The 24,062-nt window shown below is 34.9% G+C and overlaps 1 protein-coding gene across 3 annotated transcripts in view; it reads right to left on the bottom strand.

Annotated features, from left to right (window-relative positions):
- Window positions 1-6,155: 6,155 nt before the first annotated feature.
- The window catches only part of ARHGAP6 (Rho GTPase activating protein 6), a 337,783-nt gene continuing 319,876 nt past the window's right edge, over window positions 6,156-24,062 (bottom strand). For all 3 annotated transcript variants that reach the window (XM_051984535.1, XM_051984533.1, XM_051984534.1), the window contains 3 exons: window positions 11,965-12,227; window positions 10,082-10,162; window positions 6,156-8,285 (listed from right to left, as the gene is read on the bottom strand). In XM_051984535.1, the coding sequence (XP_051840495.1) occupies window positions 7,567-8,285; window positions 10,082-10,162; window positions 11,965-12,227 (1,063 nt within the window). In that variant the 3' untranslated portion in view covers window positions 6,156-7,566. The remainder of the gene's footprint in view (window positions 8,286-10,081; window positions 10,163-11,964; window positions 12,228-24,062) is intronic.

Raw genomic sequence — 24,062 nt, 5'->3', positions numbered from 1 at the left:
CATCAGCTCAGAGTTTCAGCCCTTCACAATAGTCCATAATTTAGGATTGCCTTTTCTTTGTGATAGGAGGGCCCAATAATATGCTGTCAGTAAGACAGCAGGGTCTTTTAGATAATACATGACCCTGCATATTTGTCTTTGGTTACCAAGAGAAATCACTGACTATCAATTTATTGACTAATTAATAGCTAGAGTAGTTAATACATGGAAACTTTGTCTTTCTGAATTTTTACTCATAACATTATAAAATTTATCTTTGTAACTTCATGTTGGATGTGTTGGAGAGAAAAGAGGCTTGAAATAAAAAATATATTTAGGAAGCTCTGGCAACAGTTCAAGCAAAAAGTTATTAGAACCTTAACTAAATGATGACTACATGATTTGAGAGAAAGGGAAGACAAAATGTATGTAGAATGGACAAGATTTTGAAGTTGATTTAATATTGAGAATAAGGAAGGGTGGAAAAAAAAAAGCAGAAAATGACTCGTAGAATGGGAACCTAGCAGTGCCTTTAACAAAAATTGTGATGTTTGGAGGAAATGTTGATTTAGAAGGAAAGGAAGAAGAAAATAGAGGACAGTTCACATTTCTTCAGTGGTATTTTATAAGTTTGAGTGTATTCCTCAAAATAATTCTTGGATCTGCCAATTTTTAGTGGTTCACAGGGGAAAATGGTGTCTTACCTGAATAGATTGTGATCTGGATAATCTTGTCCTTTGAAAAAATCCTGTTCTATTTAGAAAAATGTTGGAAGAGCCTGGGGAAAAATTATTTAAAGCATCAAAATAGATTAAAAGCTGAAAAAGCTCACAATGCCAGTTATACAGAATCTCTATAAATTATATTGGTCTCATCATATCTAAATGAAAATGAACATTGATCTCGAGAAGACAGATGTACTCATCCCCTGGAAATGTTCCAGTTCTTGAAAAATCTGAAGATGTTTTGATTATCTAGTGCAGTGATTCTCAAAGTATGGTCTAGCGAATCCTGGGGATCTCTGAAACCCTTTTAGAGGGTCTACAAATTCAAAAATAGTTTTTATTTCCAATATGGTAAATGTCTACAAATATAATCCAGATAAACAAAAACGCTTTGGAGAGATCCTCAATAATTTTTAATAGGATAAAGATATTGAAAACAAAAGTTTGAAAACCACTGATCTAGTGGCTACTATTGACAATTTTTGAAGAACTTAGTCATTACTTTTAAGCATTTTATCTAAAGCACATGATTGAGAATTATTAAAAGAAGGAAAGAGAAATGGGAGCAATCTGGCCCAATTTTTTTGTTACTAGTTGAAGATCATTAGGATGAGCAATATGAGCTGCCTTTTAAGGACTTAGAGCTTCACAAATGTTGCAGTACTGCTTCTACAGACATATACAAGTCCTTTATCTGATGCTGCCCTTGAAAGCTTGGGGCCAGTTTATACTAGGATAGTGAAGAAGTTTATTAAACTTTCCATTAAATTCCTGTGATAGTGATAACCCATTCACAAATTAGAATTCTTGGTTCTGAAGTAAACGATTGCACAAAAATTACTAAACTTAATTTTTAGTATGAGAAAATAGTAAGCTATGGAGAGATTCAGGCAAGGACTAATTGAATGTCCCCAGCCAGAGCTAGAGTAGAGATAGAGATAAGTATGCATTAGCTGTGAAGGAAGACTTGTACAAAAATTGAGGTGATCAGTAGAGGAAAGGTATTAGCATTATTAGGGGATTGAAAAAAAATTATTGTAGAAGATAGAATAGCTGGGACTTATTTGAGAAAGTGATCTGAAATTAAGGGAAGCTTGTTCATCATGGAACAGGAATAACAGCAACACAATGGAAATGGAAATAGAGATGCCCCATCTCATAAGCCCAATGTGGCTTAGCTTATCATGATATCATTTGGTAAAGAGAATTTGTGGGTAATGGGTAGTATCATAAAAAGGACTTTTGACAGCAGGGAGCCAGACACAAGAAAGTTCAATCAAACTGTGAGCCATCAGTGGAAGCAAATATAGCTTTCTACCAATTTTCCCTTTTTCAGGTCATTCATGGTTGATTGAAAAGTCACAAAAAATGACATAAACTAAGAGAAAAGATCATGGCATGTGGGTACAGAAACCCAGTTTCCTAGAGAGCACCCTATTGCAAAAGAGCTTTCTAATAGGGGATTGTACTGAATTATACAGTCCTACATTATCCTACACAAAATCCGAGAAAGCATTGTCTAAAAGGGGATTAGAAGAACACAAGCCATATCTAGTTCACTCAGTAAATATGAACCTATCCAATCAGAAACCAAAGGGTTTCCATAATAGCTAGGACAAACAAAGTAATTTTCAATGTATGGGTTCCCCATCAGGATCCATTCTGATCAAATTTGAGATTTTGAGCACAAAGTACTTAAGGATATATTCAATTAGACAGAAATCAAAGTCTGGAGCTTAAACTCTGGTGCCCTCAAGGAGAATATTTGAATGGTACATTACAGAGACCTCCAGGGCCTGACCAGCAGGCTTCATGGAAGCAACACATGTCTTTTTAAAGTATCTGCCTCTACTACCTAAAAGGTCAAGACTACTCATTGGTTTTACTTGCACTTCTTGATTTTCCATGGCTGCCATAACTACCAATTGCTTTGTATTCTAAAGCTTTGGAAGTCCATTATTTCTGGTTTTCCAGCTCTACCATTCTACGATGTTATGATTCTCTGTATGCAACTGGCAGTGAAAAACCTTGTTTTTTCTGCCCTTTTTATACTCCTAATATATTCTACTTGAGGGGCTATTGATAAAAGACATCAGTCTTAAGTTGATTCAGACAGATGGTGTCAGACATAGAAAGCCTTTCTTACAAAATGCATATTCTTCTTTTGTAAATTTCTTTCTAAATGACACTGGAAATAGAAAATTCCTTGCCTCTAATCAATCCCTTCAACTGAAGATGCTTGTGTTCTTCACTCCGTTATTTAAGCTTTAGAACAACCCTTTTAGAAATGACAAAAAAATTGACATAGGGTTATCTCAACAAGACAAACATAATTCTTCTATTTCCTGGTGCTATCAGTGCTGAATGTTTCCATAATACTGCTAAGGGAAATTTAGGTCATTGTACCCTAACATCCATGGCAATTCTTCTGACAGATTTCCAGGAGGCAGAGTTAATGGGGACAACTATTTCTAATGAAGCTATCCAGCACTTCTCTGTAATATGCTTCCCAAAGGAATAGATTCTGTGAAGACTTTCTTTGCACAAATGAAATTATTTTATGTAAAAAATTGCTAAATGCCTTAAAATAATTTGACCTTTTTCATGATTTTGGAGGAAACGAGTAAAAATAAGTAACATCCTATTATGGAGGTATAAACGTAGACTACTGGTAGCTTTCTACCATATTAAAATGTAATTGGGAAATACTTTTTAAATAAATAAAAAAATAATCAAAGTAAATTGAACATAGTAGCATGTGTTTTTCTAAGTTAATATGTGGCTGCAGGGATCCTTACCTATGGTGTAAGGGTTTCTGTTTTTATTTGACTTTAACACCACAGTTTTACATCACCTCACTGGCCCTCTCAGGAGACTGCAATGCTTATAGGATCTTTGGCAAGGATCCAGAAACCAGCAAAAGATACTCTAAGGTCAAGGATCAGATATCAAGTAACAGATACATAGTTTGTTTAATATAGTATGTTTATGGGCCATTGGCAGTTTGAAATGTGATCAAACTAAAATTTGGTTGATTTAAAGTTGTGATCAAAGTTCTGAAAAATTATATATCCCAGAGATTTGGATTATATAATCTCAAAGTATATTTAAAAGATACATTTGTTGCTGAAAAAATGTTGCTACTCTCCTTATGCCTTTTATCTTCTGCTAGTCCTGCAGCTTCTTATACTTCCTGTATTTAAGATGTTTGAGTTTGAGTTTCATCTCTGACACATAAAATAGGAATTAAAAATAAACAAACAAAACAACATTTTATTGATATCTTTTTTCATTAGAAAAAAATCAATTACTTACTGTATATGTGGTGGAGGGGAGGACATTTCCTGCATCTAAATTGAACCATCATGTATGATAAAGAAAAAATATATACTGTATTCATAGCTACTGTGCTATTCATTAAACTATATTCATATCTAACAATGCATACATTTTGCCCTAATGATCCCCCTTTCTGCTCCACTCAGACTCCTATATTAGACATTAGGGACAGGCTTCTTGACAGCACCTGTAGAAATTTGATGTTAGGACTGAATGTGAATTTTTAATAAAGTAAGAAGAGATATCAGAGAAGGTGGTTAGAAGGTAAGTAAGAACATGATCTCAGGAAATAGTCCTTTCATTGACTAAAATGAAGAGAAAGGCACTCATTCTGTGATAGAAAACATGGAATTATTCAACTCCTTTTTTTTCCATGAGGCTGTTGATTACAGTCTTATATTTACTCACATCTCCACTTAACACTTTTCTTCTACCACATCTGCCCCCTCTGTTTATATCATTAATTTCATTCACCTCCCACTTCAGCATTGATAATCTATCTTTCTCTACTAGTTTCCTTTTTTCCCCCCAAATAAATGCAGGTTTCCCTAGACATGGGAACAATCAAAATGAAAAACAACATCTCTCCTTACCCTGATGAACCACATAGTTAACACTTTACTTCTTGCTCCTTGGGCATGAGAGAAAGTTCTTCACAAGTTGTTTCCCTTACTGACCATCCACTCTTTAATATCTTAATATAGGGTTACATCCCCAGCACAGCATCTGCTTCAAGTATTTTCTAAAAGGTCACCAATAATTTTCTAATCATCAAAGTCAATACTCTTTCCCCCATTCTCATTCTTTTTTATTCATAACTTTATTTATTTATTTTGAATTTTTATTTTCTTACTCCAAATGATCCTGTTGATTACTCTAGGCTTAAAGTTCTTTATTCTCCTGGAGTTGGTGGCATCTTATTCTATTGGTTTCCCTCCTCTCTGCCTATTTCTGTTTGCTCCACTGTGACCTCTTCTTCCTTCCTGAAAATTAAGTATTCAGATTGATATTATTTATTTGAGACATAGAGATATTGAAATATACCAATACAGAGAAAAGAGCTCTGGACCTGGAGTCAGGAGACCAAGTTTCAAATTCCAGCTCCTTTTTTGTTTTTCCTACCATGGAGAATGATTCTCAGACTAGAAAAGAAGAGGAAAATGGTTAAAAGGGAAATGAATAACAGTCTCAAGTGACTGAGAAAATGATGAGAAATTTTTTTCTTGGGAAAAATTTAAACAGAATGGAAACCTGAGATTAATGACTAGATAGGGCACACCTTGCTACCCTCAATGATTCTAAATCACCAGGGCCACTGTAATGTCCCTGACTGCTCATAGAATTGGTACTGTGATTTCTAAGAATCATGTAGTGATCCAAAAGTCTGAATTTACATGCATGCATATAATATACATCTACACAATACAATTATGTGTTATTTGAAATATATATATACATATATATATAGTAGAATATATACAAATGTGTGCATAGTATGCAAAACTATATATTGTGTGTTTTGTTTCAGAACTATGATTCCATTGTGTAATAAAGTCCTGAGAAACAATGGTATGTGGCGGGGGTAGGGGGTGGGGGGAGTAGTGATGAGTGAGAGACAGAGACAGACAGACAGACAGACCTGTGACGGGAGCCCTGTAGGGAAGTAAAAGCCCCAGTAAGTGTTAACTTTCCTTTCCATGGTGTTTCTGAGTTTGCTATGGCTCCCCAAATTCCTACCCTAGGAAGGATTCCCTAGGGATTTCCCTAGGAGTCAACTTGTTGATAAATCTGTTTTAATTTAGTTAGTCTAGTACTTGAATGAAAGCCCCATCTATCTGTCTCTAGGGCTATATTTGAATTCCTTATAGGCTGGTAGGATATTTTCATTGTTGTTATCTCTCTTTTCCAAGGAAGCATGGGAAGAATACTTGAGTGGAAGGAAGTTTGTTGATCTGCTTTGTGTTCTTAAATAATCTATGATTTCTTTTTTTCTTTTTAGTTATTTCCCAGTAACCCCACATATATGCTCTATGTTGGATTTGCAGCAGCAATTTTTCCAACATAATATTCCAACTTCTTTTATGAATTTTTAATATCCGATGCCACAGAATATATTGTTTGCTTAGCTCTTTATTCAAATATGGCACATAGAACTTAAAGACAACATTACTGAAAAAAGTCATTTTCATTAAAATTAAGACTAGCATGTTTTAGAAAAACATTTTTTTAAATATAATACACTTTCCCTTATCAAGTGAAAAATTTCTGAAAACACTGAAGTAAATTGCCATCTGCTGGCCATGAAATGATTTGCAGTTACTTGAAAAACATCCAAACATATACTGTAATATTAAATAGTATTAATATAGTTCACAAATCAGCCTAAAATCATTGAAGAAAATGTTTTCTCAGCCTTTGGTATCATGTATATACCAAGATGGATTTCTTTCCAAACATAATTTTAATACCCAAAGCACTGCTTTTATCTATTTAATACTGGTTGCATGTGGGATAAAAGGAAAAGCCTCATTCAATTGTAATTTACATATCTTAATTTAGGCTTTTAAATTTTCAGAGTTGGATTCCAGTTTGTTGTTTTGAAAAATACATAAAAATTATACATTATAAATATATAATATATTATATATACTGTTTATATAAAATTGTACTTAGTGTAGATTGGGGAGAAGGACTTTTGAATTATTCTTCCATTTGTTAGGCATGGCCTTATTCCTGACTGATTAGCTGAACAGCTCCTAATGCAATCTAAAAAATATTTTGATCATGTATCAATTTTTAAATTTTGCTTACAAGCATTTTTATATGAAAAAAGTATTTAGTGACTATATTTTTCCCCATCACATTACTATTATAAAAAAATACGGCTTTTCCTGTCTCTCTAAGTTTTGTGTTTTTCTCAGGCAGTGTCAAAAGGGCTTTCCCCCATTTACAAATGTATATTTAAAAAGCACAGAAACCTGCTTGTGCACATTCTATAGAATTTCAATGCTTATAAGTGCAGTGATTAAAAAAAACAAAAACAGTAAAAATTGTTCCTTTTGTTGTTGGTTTGTGAACATATCATATATGATTATCATACATAACCCATTACATAATATACAATCATCAAAACTGCAGACATACAAATACATTCAGCTACATCAAAGCAATAGATTTTTATCTTACACACAGCCATTGTGGGCACAATTGTTAAAATAGTTTCATTACATTTTTTTCCCCCTTAAATGCTTACTATGCAACTGAACTTTATTTGTAAATGGACATTTGGCAGTGCTATTAAAATCTTAAAGTGAAAATAGTGTTGCCTTTAATAAAACATTTACATGAACTTTAATTGGTGTAAAAAGATTAAGAATTCACCTGATGGTCCAACAGCATCATTTTTTCTTTTTTCCTACTGGAGGGAAGAACAGACATTCATGGCATTTTGTGTGTATGTGTATATGTATTATTATTTTTTATTTTTTTGAGGGGAAGATAGGAGGAGGGGTACTGGGAGCGGTCATACTAGAGTTTCAGGGAGGGCATCTGGATTATCAGCGGATAGGAGCTCCCAAATTTGCCATCGCTCCCTCTGCCAGTCATGCCAGTCTGGATTTGCCAAGTTTTTACTATTCTGATCACTGGCTTCGATGGAATAAGCATTGCCCAGTTTTTTCAGTGTGTCCTGATTCTCCTGACCAAGATCCAGATTATCAGTGGAGACAGTCATTTGTCCTTCCTCCTTTGAGGCAATCTCTGTGCTTTCCTCTGGCCTCCGAAGTCTCCATAATGGTTTCTCTGAGGGCTGCTGAGATGGTGCTGAAACTTGCTTGCCCGGGCCTGGGTAGGGAGGTGGAGGCCTCTCTTCATTTCTGCTACTCTCCGCTACTCTCAGATACAGAGACTTGGCTCTGTTTTGCAGCCAGCTCATGTCCAAGTCACTCTCACTGAGGTCTTCTGCACTACTCAAAGTCAAGTACTGCTCGGACCTTGATTGTTCGGAGGAGCCCCGCCTGCTCCCCTGTATCTGGGGTGTGCTGCAAACTCTAGATACTGGAGCGTGGGGTTTACACTCGGGGATGGTGGCTGTGGTCTGAGTCCTCCTGATCATCTGCTTTCCACTGTCCAGTTCTGCGGAACTACCCTGCCAGCGAGGGCAGTTCAGGGAGAGGTTCCCCTGGGAAAGGGAGCATCGCCCTGGACGAAGGAAGCTGCTTTCGTAAATGTCTCCATAGGAGCCTTGAAGACAGAATAGGAAGGGAAAAACATGGAAAAATGGTCACTTTCTTGGCAACGATATTAGTGGTTTACCATTTCTTTCTCTACCTCATTTTACAGATAAGGAAACTGAGGCAAAGGATTAAGTGACTTGACCAGTCAGACAATCCCAAATCAAAGAATAAGATTCATATTTTTGATCATTATTTTTCATTAAAAGGCAGCAAGATGCCATAATACCTTCAATTCTGGGTTTATAGTTAAAAAACAAAAAACAAAAAAAACTTAGCATGGAAAACTACCTCAGATACTTAATAGCTATGTTATAGTTGGCAAGTCACTTCATCTCTCTCAGGCTATTTCCTCGTCTGTAAAAAAGGCAAAACATTAGCCCCTACTTCATAGGCTTGTTATAATATCATGTGTCAAGTGTCAAACATGACATAAATACTGGTTATTATTGGTCATTGATAATCATTCCTGCCAGTTTATCTTCCTGAATGTCCACATTGCACATAGTATATAGTACTCCTATGTGTTGTGAAGAACATAGGAAGAGACCATGTTCCTCTTATTTAAAGGAACATTAATTAGGGAGAGAGGCAAATTACTTTTTTTTCTCAAGTAACTTTATTATCAATGAAATCTATTAGTCAGAAGCTAAAGGAAACAATTCAAGCCAGAAGATAATGAACATAGCAGAAGCAGTGTTTATTTTCCTACTTGCTTTCTCTCTGAAACTGAGGATGAACGCATTTCTCTTGAGTCTTAGCATAATACTTTTGGAAGTAACCTGTCATCTCTGTGTTCTTCTTGGGGAGAGGGACTTTTCCTTCTCAAAGTAATGTAGGCAAAAAGCACAAGGAGTTTTTGAAATGTGCATTTTCAGAGCCTGATAAGTGAAAAATGAGATGAGAGGACCAAAATTCTAGAACCATTCCTTATCAGCCAGATAAAATATCTTTTCAATTGATGGAGAGATGTCTAAAGGATAATGATAGCACAACACTAATATATTGGTAACAGCATATTATCAATAATGATTTAAGTGCCGGAGTACACATTCAGATGTGGCAACTGTCAGTTGGTTTGACTTAATAGTTTTTCTTTGTTTCAAGAGAGAATTCAGTGTCAGAGGTATAATGGGGGAGTGGGTACTATATTTGGAAATGACTGTGCACTTAGAACTTAGATACTTAGTAGTACTTAGATATATAGTAGGTGATTAAAAACATAGTACTCCTATGTGTTGTGAAGAACATAGGAAGAGACCATGTTCCTCTTATTTAAAGGAACATTAATCAGGGAGAGAGGCAAATTACTTTTTTTTTTCTCAAGTAACTTTATTATCAATGAAATCTATTAGTCAGAAGCTAAAGGAAACAATTCAAGCCAGAAGATAATGACTTAAAAACAAAAGTCACCTCTCAAAAAACCCTCTATGAATAAAACAATGACATATCTGGTGAGTGTTTGTAATAGATCAACATCTCCAGTGCTGCCCTGGAATCCAAAAAAGCTTTCAATAGATGAAGACTTCTAGCATGCTGAATCAATCTTTGTAGGATGTGTGAAAAGTGCAAATTTGAGGTTGGATGATGATTTCTACTACTAGAGGGAGAATCTTTATGGTTGAGCTCACAAAGCCGTTGAAGTAGGGAAGTCCTGTATTATATGTCTCAAGAAACAACTTTCTCAGTTACTATTGAATTCAGCTAGCCTGGAAGCAAATCAACAGCATCTTCTAGTCCTGCCCAAGGCAATCAATACATCCTGTAAGACTTGCCAAAACAGTGCTTTGAAGAGTAGTATCATACCTGTCATTCCTGGACTTTTGGATCCACTTTTTAATGTTGAATGCCAGGTTCCCCAAATATTGAAGGGCTCCTCTGACACATCTAAGGAAGAGTTATTGAAATGTTATAATATGAAGTGATACAGCCAATTAATCAAAATCAATTAATTAATCAGTATCTATTTATAAAAAACCTAAGTTAGACAAAGCACTAGGAACTATGAAAGATTCAAAGAAGTTTTAAGACATAGATCTTGCCTTCATGAAGCTGACAAAATCGGGGAAAACAAAACACCTTACATGTACAGATAACAATTTATGGCAGCATATGCAAGATGCCTATGCTTTTTCAGTGAAAAAAAAAAAAGTCAAGTGCCACACGAGTAGTACAAATATAAGTGCTATGAGATCAGTTTGTAGTTTTAAAAAATCAGTAACAGCTGGTTGTTTTTTTAAATAACCCTCAGAAGAAATCCAAACATTTAAGAATTTGTTGATTTTCAAAGAATCCAGAAATGGCTATATCCCAACTTTTATGACCAAAAAAAGAAAGGAAGATAAATCCTTCCAAACAAACACTGAAACATTTATATCAGAAATGTCAAGATCTTAGAAAACAACTCTTAACCCTACTGCATACAACTTCATTAGGTAGCTAGGTGGCACTGTGAAGAGTACTGAACTTAGAGCCAGGAAGATCGGAATTTAAATTCTGCCTCAGATTTTGATCAGCTATGTGACTGTAGCTAACACTGATACCTTGCCATTTCACCTGCTACCAGTTGTTCCTTGTTATCAGGATCAAAACCCTTCCAGCTTATCTAGACATCTTCACTATCTACTGAGATTTGAATCTCACTATGTGGAAGTTCTTTCTTTATTCTTTTTCTTTCTTGGATTTTTGTGACACTGCTTTATGATGGTGATACTCTTTCTCCTTATCTAATTGATCCTTCTCAGTCTCCTCTAGCAGATTTTCATCCATGTCATATATATATATATATATATATATTCTCTACAACTGCACTAGTCTCTTCTCTCTCCTTACATTATCTCCTGATGCTCTCATTACTTTCCACAAATCCAAAGCTATAATCTCTTTATAGATGACCCCTAAGCTTACATATCCAGTTCTAGTCCCTCTCTTCAGTTTCAGTTTTACATCTCCAGCTACCTGTTGGTCATAACTCCCTGGATGTTGTTCAGTTATTTTCAGTCACATCCAACTCTTCAATCATTTTCAATTCTTCCTGACCCCATTTGGAGTTTTCCTGGCAAAGATACTGGAGTAGTTTACCATATTCTTCTCCAGCTCATTTACAGATGAGGAAACCAAGACAAGCAGAATTAAGTGACTTGTTCAGGGTCACACAGTTAGTAGTTTTGAACTCAGGAAGATGAATCATTCTGACTCTAGGTCTTAACATTTTATCCACTGTGACATCTAGCTGCCTCCATAAATATCCTACAAGCATCTCAAATTCAATATGTCTATTCATTCATAAAGCTTAGAATACATATACCTAATATGTAATCCTTTAGAGTAAGTAGACAGTGACTACAGTAAAGGCAAAGGAAGTTAGATAATACTATAAGAAGTTGATGGATACCTACACAAAATGGTATAGGAGAAACTGGGCCACTTAAACCCAATAATTTATAATTTATAAGCTCACTGTGAGGCAAGATAAAAGAGTAAACCATAGCATGTCTTTAAATTAGAGAATAAAATTTGTTAGTATGCTTTCCACAAGACTCCAGATGTCTGAGTGCAGAATTTGTGGAATCTGAATTGGATAAATAGGATAATCAGAACATATATGAGAAAAGAATCATTTGTGTCATAGATTAAGGGACTGATAATGATTTTATAAAAGCTTGCATTTTTTGACAATTAGACCATACCTTTTCCAGCCCATATTCCAGGAGAACTTTCCCTTGATTTAGACTGCAAGTGGCCAACCAACATATATTGTTCAGGCACCTTATAAAGCTTCTCTGAACCCAAGGCAATGTCTTCCTGCATAGCCAGCAATGAACGTTCAGACAGCACTGGGGAGTTATTGTCATAAGGGGAGACGTCTCCGCTTGAGGCTTTGTTGGAGTCAGTAGATGAATGTCTCCCTTCTGTGGAAAAGGAACCTTCTGATCTCAGCAGGTGGGGGCTTCTGCCAGGACGAGAGTATAAGGTGTAATGTTAACAATCAATAATTGCAATTATCCTTGGGTACAGAAGCTATGTCAACAATGAGAAGGGAATACAGGAACATAGGTGCTGAAACAAAAAGACCTTTTGAACGATGTCAACACTTTTCTATGAAGGAAATGAAATTGTTTCATGTAATAGTCAGCAGAGGGCAGTCCAACTCAACAGATGTTTCAATAAAATACCATCCAAGGAAGAGGTGAGAGGAAAGGGGAGAAATAGAACAATAAATGGATTCCTATATTATCTTGACCACTTTGCTGTGCATAAGTACTGATAAAGCCTCTCCCCCCCATTTCTAAAGAAAAGCCTTGGGCATAATCCCCAGGAAAATTAATACTATATCCTGGAAAATTATTAGTTCTTAGCTTCCCCTCCTCCCCCCAAATGATGGTTTTTAAATCCATGTTAAATCTCATTCATTTAGAATAATGTATATGCATCACATTCTAAGCTTTATGTGGAGAAAATATATAGTGTATGTGCACTTTTTGACAGCAACAATAGTCCATCAAGAGTCCAGCTCTCTGTTCCATTTTGTATATTTATTTGAAACATGTTTTTTGAGATGACTGCTTTTTATAAGCTTTGTAACACATACTATTAGCACGTGTCTGAAATATAAGTCCATATATTTATTATGGAAATGTGGCACAAACAACACTGAGAAAATGTAAGCAGGACAAAAAAAAAAAAAAAAAACCAAAAACAAACCCACAAAAAAACAAACAAACAAAAAAAACCTTCCAGAACATCAAGGGAGATCTTACCTTGAATAATCTCTTATTTTCTACCCTCCTCAATACAGTATCCCTGATAACATCTTAAAGGGAAATTATCACAGATTGATAAGTGCAAAAATAACCCTGATCCTCCCCAACCTTCGTTCCCCTTGGTCATTCTTTGAATTTTTTGGGTCTGATTTTCAAAACTTTTTTTTATTATGAAAAAAGAAAGGTAAATACTTGTAAGCTAGCATGTTCTAGCAATACTGAATCACCCAGAATAGAGCAAGATGAAGGAAAACAGCTCTGGCAAGAAGACCCTTTCAAGGGCAATTTGCCAGCAGTTCTTATTAACCATAATAAAAATATGTGGGTTGCTTTTTTCCTTCTGTAATTTAAGTATTTTTAAAGATAGTTCACCTATCCCTGAAATTTTGAGGAACTCACAAATGTTCTACTAAAAGGGCATTTATTGCCCACCCAGAAATCATAAATTCCACCTCCTCCTCCTCCCTCCATCTTTGATAACTGATGTCAGATGATTTATGTAGCAAAGAACCACAGGAAAATTCTAAGTTATTTCCCAGATCTTGGAAGAGTCTGAGAAAAGAAAGAAACTTAAGATTCTTTTCTGAAAATGGAAAAACAAGCAAACAAAAAGCAAACCCCAAGATTTTTATTTAAGTAGCAACCAATGGCTCTGTTGCTTTCTTTCATTTGCACAATTATCATGTGCTGAAGTGAGAAAGCATTGAGAAGGAATGCTTCTAGTTACTGAAAAGAAAGTCCAATGCCTACCCAGTTACATCCAATAAGCAAGTAAAAAATGTAAAATATTGCTAGAAAAAAAAGACTATACTTGGAATCTGGAAGCCTGGGTATGAGTTACAGCTATATGATTTAGGCTGAGTAATTTAGCTTCTCACTTGGTTTTGGTGAGGATCAAATGAAATCTAAGCTAGGTAATACAATGGATAGAGTATTGGGCCCTGAGTCAGACGTAGCTGGAGTTCAAATATGACCTCAGATCCTTTGTAACTATGTGCCCTGGGGAAATCATTTAACCCCATTTGCTTCAGTTTCCTTATCTATAAAATGAGTTGAAGAAAAAAATGATAAATCACTCCAGAATCTTTGCCAAGAAAACCCCATATAGGATCAACAAGAGTTTTATTTGACTGAATAACAGTGATTCCAAAGTATTTTGTAAAATACAAAGTCCCAATAAATGTAAGAATTTTTTACACTTTTATAATGTTTTGTGCACACTTCTTGGAATGTTTTGTCCAGTCGACATTTCTGCTAACATATTCTTTCAGTCCATCTTTCTTACATCAGACCTAGAAAAAGCTCACTCTTTAAGTTCTGTAAGACATACTGATTCAGTCATGCTTTGTATGTATCACAGAATATGGACTTGCTTGAGGAGCTAGGGCAGCACAATGAGAAAAGCACTGATCCTGGGGCATCTGGGTTCAAATCCTGCCTCTGATGCTTAATATCTGTAGACTGTGGATAAGTAATTCAACATCCCTTAGCCTTACTTTCCTTATTTGTAATATATGAGCCTAGGGTTTACAAATTTGTTTTTTCCTCAATATTTTGATACCTATATTTCAATATAATTTGTTTTCCTTTTCCTTGTTATTCTATGTATTGTATTTTATGCACTAAAAATTATTCTGAGGTGAGGTCTTTACGGTTTTTCAGATTCCCAGTGGGGTCGATGACATAAAAATGATTAAGAACCCATTCACTAGATAATAATCTGGCATCTCTACCAGCTGTTCCATTAACTTATAATCATTCTTTGCTATAATACATACTGTTGAAAGGAAAGAGGTGTTAAGTTGGAAAAGAGCTTCTTAACTCCAAAGCACAACTACCACTGAAGCTTTCACCCCTTCCTAACCTACACATTTTAAAAAGTCATTAACCACCTTTTAACTGAATGATTAAAACTTGACTTTCAGGCCATGGATAAAACACCAAGAATCCTAGGCTAAAGTGTACTACCTGTTTTCCTCTTAGCAAAGCTGCTTTTACTCCTCTTGTTCTCACAGAGAAGATTACCTGGGACTCCAATTCTAGCAGCTGGTGGTGGCCATATTTAGACATCTCATTCAGGAAGAAGATGAGGGTGATCATTATTAAAGAATTAGCATTCACAGTGGGGTTGACACCGGCCAGTCTTCCAACATAACTGAGTGGTGGTGACGGCCCCATCTGGATCTGCTAGCCCCAGATTCGTGCAAATAACACAACTTCAGAATTGGTCAGATTATCCGAATTCATATTACATTTCCATTGGATTAATTGCCACATTTTATGTAATTATAATGTCAATCAACATAAATCTGATTATATACAACTACTTTAAGGGACTTACTATTCTCACTAATTGGGACCTGACTGTAATAGTCATATAAAAACAAAGGCATAGAGTTGCTGACACTACTATCATAACCTAAAAACCTAGGTCAAACTACCAAGTATGTTTTATCCACAGGCAGTTGTAGAGATGGAGGCAATGTGGATTCCCATGGAAAAATCAGCTTTGTGAAATCAGTTTATGTGAATTGCCTTTGCAGCCCTTCTACTATTTTTGTTACTGTTCCTGGCCTGAGGGATGGACTTCTCAGAATAAAGGGCTGAAAATTGGGTCTCTATGGTATATCATAGTCAAATATGTGCAACTATTTTAGTAAATTACATTGACTACCAATGTAGTTTACTGGGAGAGGAGGACCAATGTTATATTTGGTAAAGGTTAGCTTTTAGTAAGGCTTTGCTCTAAGGTTTCACTGAATTCCTATAAATCTAGATAATCATACTATTGAGTTGTTTCAGTCCATTTGGGTCCATATGGGATTTTTAGCTCCATTTGGGATTTTCTTGGCAAAGATACTGGCGTGCTTTGCCATTTCCTTTTCCAGTTTATTTTTACAGATGAGGAAACTGAGGCAAGTGACTTGCCCAAGGTAACAAAGTTTACAGGCCAGATTTGTTCTGACTCCAGACCTGTACTCTGTCCATATGACATGTAGCTGCCCAAATATGATAGTAACTAGCATTTATATGGTATTTACTATGTGTCAGGTATTGGGCTAAGCACTTTACAATTATTATTTCATTTGATCTTCATGATAACCTGGGAGACAGGTTCTATTATTATCTCCATTTTATATATGAGGAAGTGACTTGCCCAGAGTCATGCAGTTAGTAAATGTTGGAGGCTACATTTGACCTCAGATCTTTGTGACTCCCGGCCACTCTGTCCACTGTGCCCCTTTGCTGCTGTTACTTTGATTATCATCATGCCCTTCAGAAAAATGTAAGCTCCTTGAAGACTTTTTATGTTTAATCTTTGTATCTCCAACATCTGGCACAGGATTTTGCATATAGTAGGTATTTAATTAGATTGGTCTCAATTTTGAAACTTCAAAAAGATAATTTTTCTTTAAGTTAAGAATTCACCCCAATTGCCTCAGCAAAAAAAAAAAGAACTCACACTTAACTTTAAAAAGTGCTTTCATATTTATGATCTTACCTTCTCTGCTCAGCTACCTATTATGAAATAAATATGGTAAGACATTATTATCTTTGTGATGACTGTAAAGTTCTAGAGTTTTGGATAATTAGTCATTTTATTAATGATGCTAGCATTTTATCAGATGAGAAAAAATGAGGCACAGATGGTAATATAACTTGCCTGAGATGATGTACAATGTATGTCTATTCTATTGATTCAAGAAAAAGAATTTTACTAACCTCAGGGATTCTATATAAAAAACAAACAAACAGTTTGTTATAAAGGAAAAAGCATGGATTAGAGGTCATAAGATCTACCAATCCCAGTTCAACTTCTTACCATGGAACTTTGGGTAAATCATTTTATTTTGGGAGGATTTTGAATAGGATTTTGAATGTGATGATTTTTATGGATTCTTCTAGTTCTAAACTAGGATTCTATAAAAATGCCAGCAATTCAAATGTAGAGTAATTCTTTTTTTTTTTTTTTTAACTGCCTGAAAAAAGGCAGAATTTTTTTTTTAATTGCTTTTACAAATTGGGTAGACAAGAAGGAACACAAATCTTATATAGCTAAAATATGGAAAGCAATAAGAAGAGATGGGGAAAGAAACCCTTGAGTCTAAAACCCATGAAATAACAACAAAAATGAACAAGCCAAGAAGTTGATTAAAAACACAGAGGAACTGGCTGACCCAAAGTAAAGGAACATTAGCAGTCCTCAGGACAATTTAGCATTGAGTCAGCTCAGCCGTATTCTTGAACAGGTCCTTATTATCTCCATGCAGGAGGCAGGTAGAGCATAGATTTGAAGCCTGGAAAACCTGAGTTCAAATCCAACCTCAGACACTTATTAGCTGTGAGATCTTGAGAATATCGCTTAAACCTATTTGCCTCAGTTTCTTCATCTGTAAAATGAGCTGAAGAAGGAAATGATAAACCTCTCCAGCATTTCTGCCAAGAAAAACCCAAATGGGGTCATGAAGAGTTGGAAATTATCACAGTGACTCAGCAACAATAACATGTCCATGCAGACTCCCAAACCAAATCCAAGCAGTGCTCTCTAATCATAGAATGTTCATGAATCCATCTAGGAAAAGATATTTCATAATATTCCAATAGAGACCCTCTGCCCAAATTAGGAAACGTTTAGGATGTGAGAAAATAGTACTCGTTTTGGAAATGGTTGGAAAATCAAATTAACATGAGCCTGGCTTCTCTCTTCAGAAGCAAAACTGTCCCTGAGAAGTCCAATTTGACTTGAATCTCAGAGAGTAACAGGAAATGACTTCCACATTGCAGTCTAAGAGGACCATGAATAGCACTGTCATAGTCCCTATACTTTTTGTTTTTTTTTAAAGAGGAAACATTTTTAGGTAGCAAGGTTTTTGCTAGAGGGAAAGGGAGACTTACTTTCTTTAATTTGACTCTCTCTGGGATGGATTCATATATGTTCAGACTAAACACTTCTTTGGTGGGATGAGCTACTCTTGGATTTTTTTTTTTTTTTTTTTTTGGTTTGCTACCACAGAAGGAAGATAGGCTGCCAAATACATTAGAACCAAGACCGCTATGGTATCCCCATTTGCAGTCTCAGCTAACTGAATCAAGACTGAATGAGCATGGAGACCAAATAGCACGCTCACCCTTAGCGTGGTCCCTCCAGGTCAGGGTGTAAACACACTGGCTGAGTACTGTGGGCAAACTTGCATTGCAGCAGGGAGTACAGTACTTGTTCTGTGAATAAATGGAAAACCTCTGTTCAATTCCCCATAGGCTGCCAATATAACACCATGCTGACCTTCCCCAAAAATAAATACCCAAAGAATATTTTAAAATGTGCTGGCTTATACTATAGCTTAATAATTTAACTGATAAACCTCAGTTTTTTGGAACCTAAATTAAATGGACTATCATGACTCTGAAGCTCTTAATTGTACTGTGGAAAGAATGCAACGCCCACCACAGCAGCTTTGAATTTATTGAGGATTTTAAGTAAATTTCAACTTAATTATTGTACAATTCTATATAAACATCCCTTTGTGCAATGTCCCCAGGGAATGTCTCCCCCGAAAGAGAGAAACATCTTTAATTCTTTTACAAGCCTATGGATGATGACTCAAATTAATAGACAATGAACCTTCCTGTACTAATTGGCAATAGAGTCAGACCTGGCAGCTTAGTTAGTCAAGGTTTTTAATTTAGTTACATCCTTGACTTCTTATAAATCATAAGGCTTTGAATCTATGTCAGGTAAATGAAAAATGCTATTGATTTAATTTATTTTTTATAGGATACATATTACAATGGTATTTTTTTTTCTTAATTTAAAAAAAATCCTCCAATTTCTCTTAGGAGATTCTCTTTTACATTTTGAACTTACTTTTCAGATACTTTTTTTTTTTAATGCCTTTCGTGAAATGGACATTCATACCCTATGAAATCTGTTCAGTATAGATGTTTTTATTCCATATTACTCCCACAAGTGTTTTTGTTTTATATTTAAAGCAAATCTTACATTAAAACTTTCTCCAAAGGAAAGGTTTTTTTGATTCAACACTTCATTTTTTTGGAGTTGATGACACATATAGTGGGAATAATGACCTATCAAAGTTGCCTTGTCCTTAAGAAGTGGTACAAAATATATCAGCCAAAATATATGCAATTGGAAAAGTAGGTGAGACAGTCATATATTGAAAGCAGGGATAATAAAAAGCAGCTCAAGTACTGCTTTGATGTTTCTGACATGTAAAAATACTTAAAGGAAAGCCTTCTGTACTTGGATTTATAAAAGCATAAGGCCAAGATCACAGAAGAAGAAAAGGTCATACAGACGAATTGCAAAAACTGATAGAACTAGTACCCATGGTAATGAGATCACAGATTCATCAGTGAATCTTTACTCTCTGAGAATCTAGAATGTGATAGCTAATAAAACACACCAATTATTGAATTCAAAGAAACTCTCTGCAGTATCCTGCAATACTTCAAAGACGCATTATTTCATCACCATAGATGCTTTCCTCTACCTTTGAGAATGGTCTTTATTAGTTGCTGTGACCAAAAAACAAATCTTATCTTATAACCAACTCTGTTCATGTACCTCTATCAGACAACAGACAAAATGTTCCCAGGATCACATCTGAAGCCCCCAAGCTATAATAAGGCATGAGTAAAAATTTAATGGATGCACAGTATGCTAAGATGATAAAATCATACTTTTATTCTTTCAAAATTTCCTGTCATCTTTGAGATATAACATTATTTAGTAATGAGAGAAGATAAATTCTAGTAACAACTTCAGAAACGTCTCTCTCTCTCTCTCTCTCTCTCTCTCTCTCTCTCTCTCTCTCTCTCTCTCTCCCCACTTCCTTCTCCCCCTCCCTCCCCCCTGTCTTTCTGATTCTCAACAATTAACTGGCAACAGCCATAGTAGCATCCGAATGTCTAAGTTCTTTTTCTTTCATCTAAGTTCATATATATATATATATATATATCATTATTTCATCAATGGAAAGCCAATCAAGCTTTATATATATATAAATATAGCTATTATATATATATAATATATAATATATAGCTAAATAAATATATATATATAAAGCTTGCTATATAAAGCTTGATTGGATCTTAAGAAAGTGCCAAATTGGAGAATTAAATTTGAGAATCAGGATATTAGATAAACTGCTGGTAAGCATGATTATTAAGGACCATGCCTAAGTGAAGAGGCAGGTCAATTCTCCGAAAGCCTCCACAGATGTGAATCTTAACACTTGAAGGAGTTACAAAACAGCCTTCACAGATGTTCCTTATGGAATGGGAATGAAATAAATTGGAGGCAAGAGGTAAGAGGAGGAGGTCAGAGAACAGCAACTGCCTCTCAGTCTCCTTATATCATCATCATTCTCTCACATGAAGAGATCCATTCTACAGGTCTGAGTAAGACCTCCAGCAGCCACTGGCAGCTGGTTCCTGTATCACAACACATGATAATTTTCTAAGAGTTCTAAATGACTTTTTTAAACATTGTTAGTGTGTGGTTTTATATACATACATGTATATATACATATTTTATAAAGCATATAATTAATTATTTTAGAGGAAATATTCTCTAAATAAATAAATAAATAAGTATATGTATTTATTTTGCTAAGGCAATTGGGGTTAAGTGACTTGCCCAGGATCACACAGCTAGGCAGTGTTAAGTGTCAGAGATCAGATTTGAACTCGGTTCTTCCTGATTTACGGGCTGGTGCTCTATCCACTTCACCATTTTTAAATTTATATTTTATATATTTATACTTAAATTTATGTTTAATACTAGTTGGGCTCTGATGTTGCTGTTTATTTGTAGTTCTAGAAAGAGGTTTGATGGGAAAGGAGGATAACTGTCAAATTTAACTAAAATTAATCTTAAACATTATCTGTGGATTTAAATCATCTACATTATTCTTGTCTTCTCTTAGACTTGAATAAGTTATATTTTGAACTTGTTTCCAGATTGGACTATTTATTAGAAACTGAAATTTGGTCTCTTTAATTAATATTATGCTAAAATCACATCAAGTTTGACAAAATAAGCACTAAATGCCCTTGTATAATTTGTTACTATAAATATATATTTGAATATCTTTCCATATCTGGGCTGTTTTCTTTCAAAATAAATACTCTATGTAGTCAATATGACAGGTCTTTCTTGATTGTCCTTCCTAACTCCCCTCTGCATTGGCCCTCTCCCCATGACTTTATGTGGAAGGAGAAAACTATTCAACTCAGTTTGGAGAAAATGCAGCCTATAAATCTTTCAAACAAAATAAGCAATTCAAAAAGAAGCTTAACTAAAAGTCTTGGATCTTTAGCAATAAAATAGAACAAATCTCTTCTAATCTCTCTGTAACATTCTTACTCAAGATTTTCAGTTGGAGCCAAAAAATAAAAAGATCCAATCAGAACACATAAGAGTGAATTCTCTGATCTTTTCAAATCCTGATGTGTATAAAGGACAAACCCCCAAAATACCAAGTTCTTAAATCACTGTAAAAGTTTTTAATCTTTCATAACAAAAATTAGAATTAATATGTTTTGGGTTTCATGCAATCTTGGAGACTTTTCCCCAGATCTAAATAAAATCTTTTGCTATTTCCTTCTGTCATCACAACAAACAGTCCAAAGCTTTACTAGAATATAGTGCCAGCTTCAAGGGAAATAAGCTAAAGGGCATCCCAATGATATGGTTTTTAAATGCATATGAAATAAATAATGAAAAAATACATTCAAAATGGCCATTTATAAATAATGGCCACTGTCTGCTAGCAGTAATTCTCCTTGTTCTTTAATTATTATTCATTTTCAAGTAGATTTTTCCTTTCCTGAAGCTTTTGGGGTTCATGCCATTCCACTTCCATTGTCTTTGACTAAGACCTCATGTCTCAATACTCAGATTATTAGCCTGTTTTTTTCTATTTTCAATAACCAAGTTTTGCCTTCCAATTCACTTTGCACATTTCTATCAACTATTTTGAGGCAATTAAAATGGCTCAGTGAATAGAGCTCAGGTTGGGAGTCAGGAAGACCTGAGTTCAAATCTAATCTTAGACATTTACTAGCTGTGTGACTCTGAGCAAGTCACTTAACTCTTAATCCAGTGGAAAAGGGAATGGCAAACCATTCTGGTATCTTTGCCAAGAAAACCCCTTAGACTTTATTGGCATGCCATGGTCCATGGGGATAACAGAGTTAAATGCAACAGAAGAACTACAGCAATATCAGCTATTTTAGAATACTTTTGTCATTATTTCATTATGTTGCAATATTTCTCCTTGGCTTATCAGATCAAATATAAATGGTCCAGGCTTTTAAATTCAATGCCTTTTTGGAGATTATAAAAATCCTTACTGCTCATGTGCTGTGTATCCTGTTTTTGCATTTTTTCCCCTTCATCTGTTTGAACAGTGGTGGAAACAGTTGGATAATATTAGACAAATAGAAGGTTTTTATTAGGCAATGCCATATGAACAAAGTAGCAAAATTCTAAGTAGTAAAAAGTGAGGACAGTTTCATATTCATATATTCCAAAGTGGCCAGTTTGACTTTGATTCTTCTAAGTATATCTCTTATAGCTCTAGTAAATCATAATCTAAAATTATCCTCTAACAAAGAACATTAGGATCTCATTAGAAGCAAAAACTCCTCAGTCTGGCACCCAAAGCTCTCTATAAGCTGACTCCATTTGACCCATCCAACTTTAGTTCCTGTTTACTCTACTTCCAAACCTCCTGAAATGAATTCTTTCCAAACAAGCCCATTTCCTTATTGTGTTGCCTTTATGCATGACACACACACATACACACGTGTGTGTATGTGTGTGTGTGTGCATGAAGTGGGGAGAGACAGAGAGATAGAGAGAGAGAGAGAGAGAGAAAATGAGTTTACTCCTGTCCTAATAGCTTAAATCAAAAGAATATCTTACTGATTAGAGTTGATAACAAAAGTGCATGATGGTCAGCTCAAAATAAGTGTGAATAAATACTAGTTGAAAAAAATGAGCCACTGAAAAATTCTTCCTTTCTGAATAAAAGATTTTAATTTATTATTGCCTTAATAAGTTTTATTTATAATTAGGGAACCCTAAAGGCAGCTGAAAGAAGGAGGAAGGAGACCTATGGTATGGTATTCTTTTCTATAAATTCCTTTAAAAACAGTTTTCTATATAGGAATCTGTTGTTTTTTTTTTTGTTTTGTTTTGTTTTTTAAGGAGAAAAGGAAAGAGATACTTGAATAGACACTCCTCTTTGAGTATTACAGAATATTTTTGTGATACTACACATTAAAACCAATTTTCCCCAGTAATGACAGCCCTCATGACTAGAAGGAATTTTATCTTGAGCATTTATTATTATTCTTAAGCTGTATCGATTTAGAAAATTGGCATTTATTCATTAATTTGACCAGAATGGATGATCAGTACCAATAACTGAGGACCATTGGGCTATGTTTAAGTAATTCAGCAATGTATATGCTTTATAGTAAAAAAAAATACAATAGTGCATGTAAAGTATGCTTTACAAACCTCAAAGATACAACTATTCTATTTCCATTATAGACATATTGAATGCTGATCAGAGGGCTCTGCACTATTTGTTAGCACTTAGGTCTTTTTATGTTTTATATATTCTCCAACGTACCTAAACAGACGTGAAAATTCTAAAGTTGTTTGTATAAATTATCTGATTTAACTGTTAAGTCTTGATCAAATGAATCAAATAACTGCTTAATAGCCATACTATTTTGTGTAACACAAAGTCCAAGAGTACAGGGCATGGAATTTTGCACGGATTTAATTTCATTTATTAAACCAAGTGCACAGCATTTAATGTGCACATTCATTGACCCAGAACACATCTTTATAAATAGAAACAATAAATTTAAAAATGCATGAGTGCATTAATAGATTGACTAGAGTGTTCACATACTCAGATAAGTGGGGTTCTATTAAAACATTTCAGTATATTCTTAAGTTTTTCAGCAATATATAAGCTCTA

This window comes from Antechinus flavipes, chromosome 3, assembly GCF_016432865.1.
Source record: "Antechinus flavipes isolate AdamAnt ecotype Samford, QLD, Australia chromosome 3, AdamAnt_v2, whole genome shotgun sequence".
Classification (NCBI taxonomy): domain Eukaryota; kingdom Metazoa; phylum Chordata; class Mammalia; order Dasyuromorphia; family Dasyuridae; genus Antechinus; species Antechinus flavipes.
This window is presented reverse-complemented; position numbering and strand designations above follow the sequence as displayed.